Raw genomic sequence first — 12,906 nt, forward strand, 5'->3', positions numbered from 1 at the left:
AGCATGTGGATGTCCCTGGTTCCATTCCCAGTCATGTCACACAGAAGAAGCAACCATCAACTTCTCCACCCTCCCTCTCTTTCTTCTCTTGATATCTCTCTCTTCTCCTGCAGCCATGGCTTAGTTAGAGCAAGTTGGCCCCGAGAGCTGAGAATGACTCCATGGCCTTGCCTCAGGTGCAAGAATAGCTCGATTGCTGAGCAATGGAGCAGCAGCCCCAGATGGGCAGAGCGTCACTTCATAGGGGGCTTGCCACGTGGGTCCTGGTCTAGGCACATGCAGGAGTCTGTCTGTCTGCCTCCCCACTTCTCACTTAAGAAAACAAATGTTATTAGAATTTTGATAGGGATTACATTGAATCTTTAGATTGCTTTGGGTCATATGGACATTTTAACAATACTAATTCTTTTATTTCATCAGCATGGAATATCTTTCCATTTATTTGTATCATCTTCATCTTCTTTCATCAGAATCTTAAAAGTTTTCAGTGTAGAGTAGATCTTCCTTACCCATGGGATACTGTCTAAGACTTTTAGTGGATGACTGAAACCGCGAAAAGTACCAAACTCCATATGCACCATGTTTTTTCCTATACATACATAACATACATACATACTTCTGATAAAGTTTAATTTATATATTAGGCACAGTAAGAGATTAACAGCAATAACTACTAATAAAGTAGAACAATTATAACAATATACTGTAATAAAAATTATGTGAATGTGGTCTCTCTCAAAATGTACATATAGCATTGATATGCTGAAGAAAAGGCATAATTCACATCTCAGATGGGATGGAGTGGGATGGCATGAGATTTCATTATGCTATTCAGAATGACATACAGGTTAAAACTTATGAATTGCTTATTTCTGGAATTTTTCATTTAATATTTTCAGATTATGGTTTATCATGGGTAGCAAACCTTTGAAAGTAAAACCGTGGATCCGGGGTACTATTGTGCAAGTCTTTCACCTCCTTGGTTAAATTTATTTCTTGGTATTTTGTTCTTTCTGATGCATGCCACCCCATTTTTATATTGCAATGTTGGTCTTAATCTAATGGATTTATAAGTTTGTTTTTTAAAAAATTATTCTTAATATTAACCTTTTGTTAATAATGTGTTGTTAGTATGTTTCCCTGTTTTGTGTTTTATTTTTCAATTTCTTTATGGTATCTTTTTATTAAATTCTTAATTTTTTTAGTGTAGTGGAATTTTTCAATTCTTTATTTTATGCCTAGTGCTTTGTTTTGTTATTATTTAATGAGTGAGAGGCAGGGAGGCAGAGTGACAGACTCCCATATGCGCCCCAACCGATATCCACCTGGCAAGTTCTCTATGGGGCAATGCTCTGCCCATCTGGGGCATTGCTCTGAAGCTCAGCAACCTAGCTATTTTAGCACTGAGGCAAGACCATGGAGCCATCCTCAGTGCCAGGGCTGACTTGTTCAAACCATTCAAGCCATGGCTGTGGGAGGAAAAGAGAGAGAGAAAGAGAGAAGGGGGAGAAGGAGAGGTAGAGAAGCAGATGGTTGCTTCTCCTGTGTGCCTTGACCAGGAATAGAACCTGGAACTTCCACATGCCGGGCCAGTGCACTACCATTGAGCCAACCAGCCCAGACCATGCTTTGTCCTGTTTTTTTTTTTTTTAAGAAATCAGCCCTTACCCCATGTTTTATAAAGATACTCTTATATTTTCTTCTAAAAGTTTTCAAGTTTTGCTTTTTATATTTATATCTTTTTGTTTGTTTGTTTAGGTGCAAGAAGGGGAGATAGTGAGGCAAACTTCCGTATGTGCCCTGACCAGGATCTACCTGGCAGCCTTGTCTTGGGCTGATGCTTGAATATCGAACTATTTTTGGTGCCTGAGGCTGACATGCTTGGAGTAACCGAGCTATCCTCAGCACCTGGCACCACGTTCAAAGCAGTTGAGGCACTGGCTGCGGGAAGGGAGGAGGGAGAATAAAGGGAGGGGGAAATGGGGAGAAGCAGTTGGTCACTTCTTCTGTGTGCCCTGACCTGGAATCAAACCCAGGATGTCCATAGGCCAGGCTGACGTTCTAGCCACTGAGCCACCAGCCAGGGCTTACATTTATATCTTCAATTTGTGTGTGTGTGTGTGTGTGTGTGTGTGTGTGACAGAAACAGAGAGAGGGACAGATAGGGACAAACAGACAGGAAGGGAGAGAAATGAGAAGCATCATTCTTTGTTGCAGCACCTTAGTTGTTCATTGATTGCTTTCTCATATGTGCCTTGACGGGGGCTACAGCAGACTGAGTGACCTCTTGCTTAAGCCAGAGACCTTGGGCTCAAACTGGTGAGCCTTGCTCAAGCCAGATGAACCTGCACTCAAGCCAGAGACCTTAGCGTTTTGAACCTGGGTCTTCCACACCCCAGTCTGATGCTGTATCCACTGCGCCCCTGCCTGGTCAGGCTATATCTTTAATTTTTATAAAATTATTTTTTGTGTGTGGTGAGGGTAGAGACCTTTTTTTCCAATATGAATAAATAGTTTTTTTAGAATCAGTAGTTGAATAGTCTTTCCCTAATTTATTGTATATCCATTCTCCACATTATCATGCGTTTGTTTCTGAGAGCTCTCTGTTGTGTTCTTTAGGTCAGTTTGTCTTCCTACACCAGCACCATGAATTTTTAATTTCAATAATAATTTTTAGGAGTTAAATGGATCTTGGATTTAGTAACTGAAGGAGCCACCATATACTTTTTGATAATGAAGTTTCATAAAAATGTAAAATTTGTTGATTGAGCTATTCAGTGAAATTTTGTTAAACACCTTCAGTGTACCAGGACTTGAGGACTTATTGGAAAATAAAACAGACAAAATTTCTTTCTCTTGTGGAGTTTATAGATTAATGGAGGTAGATCATAAACAAATAAATGACATTATTTCAGGTAGTGATAAGAGCTATAATGGAAATCGTGTAAAGTTATATACTATAACTGTGGTGGAGTGGGTACTAATGGAAAATAATTTATAAAATATACTGTATTAAAACAGGAACTTATTTATCAAAAGTCACCATGATGAGCTGTTCTGAAGAGATGATATTTGAACACAACAACAAATAATGAGAGGGGTTACTAATGGGGAATTTTGGGTGAGGGGTATTTCTGGTAGAGAGAACAACAGGTATAAAGGCCCAGAGACTGGGGCAAGATGGCATGTTTTGAGGCATACCAAGAAGGCCATCATGACCAAAGGCGAGTAAAGAGGAGGGTGGTAGAGAATGAGGTTGGGCGGCAAATAAGCAGAAGCCAGATACTGTTGAATTTTAGGCCATGGAATTTATTGCAGGTATAATGAAGAGCCATTGAGGATATTTCTGCATGATGCAAATCTGATTTATGATTTACAAAGGTTGCTTGGGCTTTTGTATAGAGAATGAACTTAACACAAGCAAGGAGCAAGCCTTCAGTCTGAAGACTAGGTAGAAATCTGCTGCTGTGATCTGATAGATGGACAGAGTATAGTGGTTAGGAACAGAGTGGCAGTTGTAGAAGTATGGAGAAATAGAAGGACTTCAGATAAATTTTGAGATAAAGATCTCAAACAAATGGGATGTGAAGTGTGAAAGAAAAAGAAAAATTGATAATCTAAAGTTTTTGGCCTGAGAACATGGGAGAGGGAAATAGTGATTCTACTAACTGAGTTAGGAGAGAGGTAGGTTTGGAGGATAAGCAGAATCAAGAATTCTGTTCTGGATAAGTCTGAGTGGCCACTTAAAGAATAGAGGTGAGTATAAGGCAGGCAATTGGATATGTGAGTTTGAGTTCAGGAGATGATATAAATTTAGGATTCACCAGTGAGTAGATTCTTTTTTTAATGGACTAATGGGAAAATTTATGTCTTTACTTGGATGATAAATGAAAGTATTTTTGAATTTTTGCTTTGAAATTTAAGAAGCTAAAATATTTCGAAAACAGCATAATTGAAACATGTTAAAGTAATTTGATTAAAGGATATGGTGGTAAAAATGTGAATGTGAAGTTCTGGTTAAGTTAAAAATTAATCTTAGAGTGAAGATTAATTAATCTAGAGTGAAGACAGAATCATTTTCACTCAAAATAAAACTAAAACTTCTGCAGACTGAAAGCACAGAAATATAGTATAAAGTAAAAGGATGCGGAGATCCTAGGGCACCGTGGTGTAGCTTGCAATTATCTGCTCTATTCTTTCATTAAATATTTTTCTTTTTTAAGTTATCTCTAGAACTGGGCCTTGCTATCCTCTGTTAGTAAAATAGAAGAAAAGTGGGTTAATAGCAGCCTGAAACACTATTTAAATTGGTTATGGGACAGCAAACTTTTAAAAGCAAGAGTTTGGAACCAAATCACCCTGAGTTAGGCTCTTACCTCTATGACTTAGTCTTAGGCAAGGCGGTCTCTGAACCTCAAGTTTCCCATCTCTAAAATAGGAATTATATTAGAGTAGAAATCTAGTGAATGTAAATATTATTTAATTATTTTATTTTTTTCTGATCACTAATGAGGCTGGGTATCTTTTCATATGTTTATTTACCATTTGTATTTCTTCTGTGAAATAGGGCTGTCTTTTGTATATTATTCTTTTGGTAAATATAAAGAGTAAACCTTGAGGTACTTTCTCTCATCAGTTGAGTATATATATTCATTTTTATAATGTGCATAATTTTACTCATATATGCCTATCAATTTTTTTGGGATTGATAGCAAATTAAAAGAAAACAAAGTATGCAAATTTATTAAAGTATTGAGTTGGTAAAATTAATATGATCATTGAAGCAGGTTCAATCATAGTTCTATTCCATGTTATTAACTATGCCATATGTAAACCTAGCACTAAAGTTCTAATTCTTTTTCCCTTTTTTCCTTGAGCTGTAGTAGCAAACAGTGAAGAATCTCAACTTCTGACGCCAGGAAGGATGAGTCAGCGCCAAGGGAAAGAAGCCTATTCAACGCCAACCAAGGATTTGTATCAGCCATCTGTTAGTCCAGCAAGTCCTCATAGCCAGGGTAAGAGTTATGGTTTTCATGGTTTGTTTTTTTTAAGGGAAGAATGACATTTTGGGTCAATCATAACTTCTTCTTTTGAACTTGTTGGCTTTATAGGGTTTTTGTTTGTCTTGGCCTTCCATACTATCTTGAAATGACCACATTCCTTTAATTTCTCTTATAGTTTTTAGCATAATTTTTAGAATTTTTAAAAATTTTTATTTATTCATTTTAGAGAGGAGAGAGAATGGGGGGGGGGGTTAGCAGGAAGCGTCAACCTGACCAGACAGGTGCAGGGTTTTGAACCGCCGACCTCAGCGTTCCAGGTCGATGCTTTATCCACTGCACCACCACAGATCAGGCTAGCATACTTTTTAGTTTTACTGTTCTTCAGATTATTGGTTCTCAATCTTTTTGGTCTTAGGACTCCTTTACACTGGTAGGAATTATTGAAGACCTCAAAGAGCTTTTTGTTTATGTGGGTTAACCTATTGATATTTACTGTTTTCTAAATTAAAGCTAGAAAAATTTTAAATTCTTTATCATTAATTATTATATTATAATAATAAACCCATCACTTGTGAATATGAATAACATATTTTTATAAAAAATATGTGAGAAGAGTGCTAATCTTTTCCCACAGGGTTCCTCAGCCTTGGCACTGTTAGCATCTTGAGCTGGATAATCTGTTGTGTGAGGGCTGTCTTGTGCATTGTAGGATGTTTGCAGCATTGTTGGCCTCTACCCACTAGATGTCAGTAGCACTTTCCCCAGTAGTGACAATCAGAAATATCTCTAGACATTGCCAAATGTCCCTTGAGGGATAGAAGTCATCTTTGGTTGAGAACTGCTATTTGCAATATTTGAAAATCTTTTTAATTTATAGCTTTAAAAAAATACCTGAATTTTTTATATCCTCTTCTGCAGTCTGTTGTGATCTGATGATTTGATTGAAATACTATATGAAGACAATCTGGCCTCACAGATATGTGTCATTGGCGATAATAGCTTTTATACATAATTGTGGATATTCTTCTATCATACTAACCCAAAACTGACAAGTGGTAGTTTCTTTTCTTTTTTTTAAATGAGAAGAGGGGAGATAGAGAGATAGACTTCCACATGTACCCCAACTGGGATCCACCTGGCAACCCCATCTGAGGACAATGCTGGAATTAACCAAGCTATTTTTAGTGCCTGAGGCTGCCACTGGGCCCAACCAAGCTATCCTCAATAGCTGGAGCCCATGCTGGAACCAATTGAGCCACTGGATGAATGCAGGGAAGAGAGAGAGAAGGGGGAGAAGGTGAGAGAGAGAAGCAAATGGTCACTTCTCTTGTGTGCCCTGACAGGATCAAACCTGGGACATCCTTATGCCAGGCTGACGCTCTATCCACTGAGCAAACCGGCCAGGGCTCAAGTAGTGGTTTCTTAAATATTTGTTGCAATATGGAACCTGAAACCACATCAGTAAGCTTTTTGTACTCTGTTGAACTAAAATTTATTGATCTATCTTGAACTTTGAATGGCTCTTTACTCATACATGATTTTGAAATGTTATGCATTAGTCATTTGGAAAATAGATGTTCACTTAATTATGCGATCTCCCAAGTGTTGACACAGTTTAAAATATAGTATAAAGAAATGCTATATACATGCTTCTCATTTTTCACATGGAATATTAAAACCACCTGTATTCAGTGTTTATGATTAATAAAAATTATGATTACTAATTTTTACTGCTTCATCAAGGATATTTGTAAGTGAACCTGGCCTATCACTGAACATTTCTGGCAGAGAAGGAATCAGTGACTGCTGCTTTGGTTTGGTGCCTTTGGCTTGATTTATGCTAAAGTGCTAGCAGTTTTCCCCAACATCACTGGAAATGTCAGTGCAATAAAAAAGTATTATGGAATAGTTTTAACCTTCTAGGCATGCCTTTAACCAGGCATGGCCAACATATGGCCTGCAGGCTGGATCCGGCCTGCATAATGAGTTTATGCAACCCACGATTAAATTTTTAATATTCTTTGCTACTTTAAAATCTCAGCTACTCAGAAGCGGAAGCGTCTTTGATTATTGGAAATTGAGATATTTAAGAAGATAGTGATATACAGAAAAGAATTCTGTGTGTGACTAATCTAGGGTTAACTTCCAATAATTGGTTGAATGGATTTGCGATACTTTTTTATTTTTTTAAAAAATTCTATTATAAAGATTTACAACTTTTGTACTCATCTGTACTTGATATGAAACTGTTTGACGTTTAGCGGCGATGTGAAACCCACATTCTTTTAGGCCCGTGATGGCGACTCTTTTTATAAAAACCGCCCACATTTGCAGTGCTGGTCAACCTAGTCCCTCCCGCCCACTAGTGGGCATTCCAGCTTTCATGGTGGGCCAATCCCGGTGCTATTTGGTTGCTCTGCTACCACCCACCATGAAAGCTGGAGCGCCCACTAGTGGGCGGGAGGGACCAGGTTGACCAGCACTGCAAAAGTGGGCAGTTTTTATAAAAAGGTTCGCCATGACAGTTTTAGGCGGAGTTTGCCAGTGCGCACCCAAGGTCAAAAATTCGTTATTTTTGTGGCCAAGTGTGCTGAATCAAGTGGCATTGTAGCATAGACAATAGCTGCAGTTGATAACTGAAAACGTGTCCAGGCTGTTTGTAAAACAAAATAATTGTTTTATTTGCGAATATTGTTTCGATTGATTGCAATACAGTTTGGATGTTTATATGGTATGTAATTATATTTTTATTAAAATAATATTGTATATTAAAATTTTTTTTACTAACTTACATTTAGTCACAAATTACATAATAAAATTTTGTTTACTTAAACAAATCATTTTTGTATTAACATTTTTTAATTTTAATATTTATCCGGCCTGTGAAAAAAAATTTTCTTTCTAATCTGGCCCGGGGGCAAAAACTGTTGGCCATGCTTGTTCTAGACCCTCTAAAAGAATCTTGGGGACTCCCAGGGATCTTGGATCTCACTTCCTAATTCTTAATAAGTTTTATATATTGGATTCTAATCTGTAGCTAAAGTTTATTTAATGAAATTCTTTGAACTGTCCTGTAGTACTACTGATAGCTGTGGTGGAAAGACTTTTTCTTTTAAAACCATAAACTTAAATTTGTCACTTGAAAGCTAATACAGGTGTACTTAAGTTATCAAGTATTTTTAAAAATTAAAATTAGAGTCTTATACTGTGTATAATTAGTCAGGTTTTTGTGGTGTTACTTTTTGAATTAGTATGAAACGGCTTCAGTTCTTTTTAAATTAGTATTAACTGCTAAATAGAAAGTTACATGATCATTTTTCTACTGTATTTCAATGGAAAATGCTTTTCTAGTTGAGTGTTAGATGGAAACATTTTTATATAGCATTGTTAAAACTGGAAAAACTATATAACAAGATAAAAATAAGTATTATGTTAACATTTATTGCTTAGTTGCTGAATATATTTTTTGAAAGTTAGAATTCTTGTTGCCAAAATGTTTTGAAGCCTGGGAATGTATGGGACACTGGTATAGATAAGTTTCATTAAGACACAATTCTGAAAGAATGCAGCTTACCTGCTTTTTCCATTTTGTGCACAGAATTTTGACTGTTTTAGATAGGGTTTATCTGAATCATGTATCTGTGCACTAGATAATCTAGAGGAATTCTTTAACTTGAAACTTAATGAAGCAACAAAAGGGTTAGTTACTAATAATTTACCCTCATTTATATCTATCAAGAACATTTTCAGGCGAACAGGGAATTTGAGAGACTAGTACAGTGGTTGGCAGACCGCGGCTCGTGAGCCACATGTGGCTCTGTGGCCCATGGAGTGTGGCTCTTTGGCCAGCTTAGGAGTACCCTAATTAAGTTAATAACACTGTACCTACCTATATAGTTTTAAGTTTTAAAAATTTAGCTCTCAAAAGAAATTTCAATCGTTGTACTGTGGATATTTGGCTCTGTTGACTAATGAGTTTGCCGACCACTATATTAGTACAGTGAACACTAATATACCCACCATGTAGATTTAAACAGCTATTGATCTTTTGTTGTGTTTATTTATTTAGGGATGGTGCTAGAATATTTAGAGTATATTATATATCTCATAATGTGGTGCCCCGGAATTCTTAGTGCATCTCTAAAAATTAGAACATTTTTATTAACCATAAAACCTTTATTGCATCAAACAAAATTAATAATTATCTAATATAACCTAATACCTAGTCCATATTCAAATGCCCCATGTTGTCACAAAGTCTTTTTTTTTTTTTTTTTTTTTTTACAGAGACAGATTGAGAGTTGGAGAGAGGGATAGATAGGGACAGACAGACAGGAACGGAGAGAGATGAGAAGCATCAATCATTAGTTTTTTGTTGCGACACCTTAGTTGTTCATTGATTGCTTTCTCATATGTGCCTTGATGGTGAGGCTACAGCAGACCGAGAAACCCCTTGCTCGAACCAGCAACCTTGGGTCCAAGCTGGTGAGCTTTTTGCTCAAACCAGATGAGCCCTCGCTCAAGGTAGTGACCTCAGGGTCTTGAATCTGGGTCCTCCGCATCCAGTCATTTACAACAACATGGATGGACCTTGATAACATTATACTGAGTGAAATATATAAATCAGAAAAAACTAAGAACTATATGATTCCATACATAGGTGGGACATAAAAATGAGACTCAGATACATGGACAAGAGTGTGGTGGTTACCAGGAGGGGAGGGGGAGGGATAAGGGTGTGAGGGGGGAAGGGAGGGGAGGGGCACAAAGAAAACCAGATAGAAGGCTACGGAAGACAATTTGACTTTGGGTGATCGGTATGCAACATAATCAGATGTCAAAATAACCTGGAGATGTTTTCTCTGAACATATGTACCCTGATTTATCAATGTCACCCCATTAAAACTAAAAAAAAACAACAACCAGCATCCAAGTAAGTTTCATGCATTATGTTCGGTTGTTATGTCATTATAGCTCTTTAAATCCTGAAGAGTCTCCTTGTTTACTTTTATTTTCTGTTGTGCCTTTGACTTTTTAAATTGTTTTTATTGACTTGGCTGCTTTTTTAAAATTATTTTTATTTATTTATTCATTTTAGAGGAGAGACAGACAGACAGACAGAAGGGGGGAGGAGCAGGAAGCTTCAACTCCCATATGTGCCTTGACCGTGCAAGCCCAGGGTTTTGAACCGGCAACCTCAGCATTCCAGGTCAACGTTTTATCCACTGCGCCATCACAGGTCAGGCTTGACGTGGCTGCTTTTAGAGAGACAGAGAGAGGAAGGTGGAAGGGGAGGTAGCATTCATTTGTTTTTCTACTTAGTTGGGCATTGTTTGGCCAATTCCTGTATGTGCCCTTGACCAGGGATGGAACAGCAACCTTGGTGTATTTCAGGATGACACTCTAACGACTGAGTGAATTGGCTAGGACCTGCCTTTGACTTTTTATTTTTTTTATTTTTTTATTTTTTTGTCTTTTTTTTTTTTTTTTTTTTTTTGCATTTTTCTGAAGCTGGAAACAGGGAGAGACAGTCAGACAGACTCCCGCATGCGCCCGACCGGGATCCACCCGGCACGCCCACCATGGGGCGATGCTCTGCCCATCCTGGGCGTCACCATGTTGCGACCAGAGCCACTCCAGCGCCTGGGGCAGAGGCCACAGAGCCATCCCCAGCGCCCGGGCCATCCCTGCTCCAATGGAGCCTTGGCTGCGGGAGGGGAAGAGAGAGACAGAGAGGAAGGCGCGGCGGAGGGGTGGAGAAGCAAATGGGCGCTTCTCCTATGTGCCCTGGCCGGGAATCGAACCCGGGTCCTCCGCACGCTAGGCCGACGCTCTACCGCTGAGCCAACCGGCCAGGGCGCCTTTGACTTTTTAAAGAAATTGGGTCAGTGTCCCTTATAGCATATTTGACCTTTGGATTTGTTTGATTGCCTCCTTGTATTGTTTTTACTTAAAGCTATAAGCACCCTTTGATGATCTTTGAATCAATTATAATGTTAGGGATTAAAAATAAGAATTTTTTTAATTTTCATGTTTTTTTTACATTTGTTACTGAAAATTTTCTGTGAAGAAGAGATCATAATCATTTTAGGGCTGCTTGGTAAACATTGTTCTTATTCGCAACATTTTCTGTGATTTTTCTTTTTTCAGAAGTGTTATAATGTCAAGGCTTTTATCTCTTCATTTTTATTCTTACTAACACCATCTTAGGTTGGGTCCTTATCATTTCATACCTGCCTTACATAGATCTACAGCCTCCTAACTTCTAGTAGGACCTTGCCCTCCAATATACTAGGCTTATCTTCCTTAACAAAATAACCAAAAAGGAAAGTATTGTTGTGTGATAAGATGAGATAATGATGAGATTGAGGTTCTTCTAGGTATGTATAGCCAGAGAATACATGGATTCTATGAAGTAGGTCTCTGAGGGAAATAATATGGATAAAGAGAAAGAATAGAGAATTATAAATGAAAATACCACTTTTTATTATTCATATCTGTAACTGAGAACTTCATTGGATGCCTACATTTATGTGATTCCCATTTTCAAAAAAGTGAATGGCTGACTGTTGCCTAGTGCAGTGGCTCCTAAGTCTGACTGTATCAGAGAGTCTTAGGGAACTTTGTTTAGATACAAATTCTACTGCAACCTTTTAAAATCTCTAGGGTGAGGGCCCTGGCCAGTGCCTCAGTGGACAGAGAGCATTGTCCCAGTGTTCTGAGGTTGAGGGTTCAAGGCACATATGAGAAGCAATCAATGAGTGCACAACTGATGGAACAATTAAGCGGAATGAGTTGATGCTTTTGTCTCTTGCTCTCCTTCTTCTTCTTCTCTCTCTCTCTCTCTTTCTCAAATCAATGGAAAAATAAATAAATAAAATTTCTAGGGTGGGCTGTGTACTTACAAAGCTCTTGAAGCGTATCTGCTGTAGTAACATTTGGACCAGCAAGTGGAAACTGGAAGTCAAGACCATAAGTTGCAAACTTTATGAACTGTTAGTCAGTTCTCTTAGTATATCTGATTTTATTCTACCCTTCCAATTTCATTTTGTGTTTCCCCTCATCATGAACTCAGCTAGATGGCTTTCTTCAATATTCCCAAGTAAGACTATGCTTTGATTTATTCTGGTCCTCTATTGTGGAATATCCTCTCTCTGCCCTTTGCTTATCTAATATTTCTCATATTCCAGAGTGCTCTCAGTAAAAAATAGCCTCAGAGTAAGGATCAGATCAAGAGTGCTTTTGTAAAGTTAGACCTCAGAAAGATTTAAGACAAGTCCTCTTAGAGCTTTTCAGCTAGACAAAAAGGATCTCAAAGAGTCTTAAAGGTCTGCCTTTTTAGAGTGTCAGCTTGTCAAAAATCCTGTGAAGGCTCTTAAGTCCTATGTCCCACAGCACCATGACATTCAGCCCAGAGTAGAAAATGGCCTACCTCAAAGAGATTAGTGGATGTGACACCTATCTAATGGAGTTAATTTTAATAAAAGTCATAGGAAACCTACAGAGTTTTTGTAAGAATAGTTCTAATGGAAGCATCATGGGATAGACAGAAAAGAACAGACATAGTTCAACTAAAAAGAGCCTTTGTGTGTGGAGATCTTAATCTTGTATGGGCAGGAAGCAGGCCACAAAGGCTACACTATTGTAAACATGGACTATTTTTTATGAAATTGGAAGAATGACTGAGAAGATGAAGCCAGGAGCCCAGAGGCAGAGTTAGGATTCACAGAGGACTATTGTTCAGGGAAAGAACTGTATTTTAATACAGTTGCTGATGATGTGTGCCAAGCAGATTTTACAGTTGCTATGTAGCTCTCCATCCCCTATATGTTTTGAACTCAAGTGTCTATTGCAATCCTGTCCCTGGCTTACGGCAGTGGGGCAGATGAGTTATCTTTTGAGG

The 12,906-nt window shown here is 38.0% G+C and overlaps 1 protein-coding gene across 13 annotated transcripts in view; it reads left to right on the top strand.

The window, feature by feature from the left end:
- The window catches only part of OSBPL8 (oxysterol binding protein like 8), a 168,257-nt gene that overhangs the window by 84,336 nt on the left and 71,015 nt on the right, over nucleotides 1-12,906 (top strand). For 7 of the 13 annotated variants that reach the window (XM_066368511.1, XM_066368510.1, XM_066368515.1 and 4 more), the window contains one exon: nucleotides 4,878-5,015. In XM_066368511.1, coding sequence (XP_066224608.1) covers nucleotides 4,878-5,015 — 138 coding nt within the window. Of the gene's footprint in view, nucleotides 1-2,802; nucleotides 2,882-4,877; nucleotides 5,016-12,906 lie in introns of all 13 variants that reach the window. The other 6 variants (XM_066368513.1, XM_066368517.1, XM_066368523.1 and 3 more) reach the window with 2 other exon arrangements.

This window comes from Saccopteryx leptura, chromosome 2, assembly GCF_036850995.1.
Source record: "Saccopteryx leptura isolate mSacLep1 chromosome 2, mSacLep1_pri_phased_curated, whole genome shotgun sequence".
NCBI classification, from domain to species: Eukaryota; Metazoa; Chordata; class Mammalia; order Chiroptera; family Emballonuridae; genus Saccopteryx; species Saccopteryx leptura.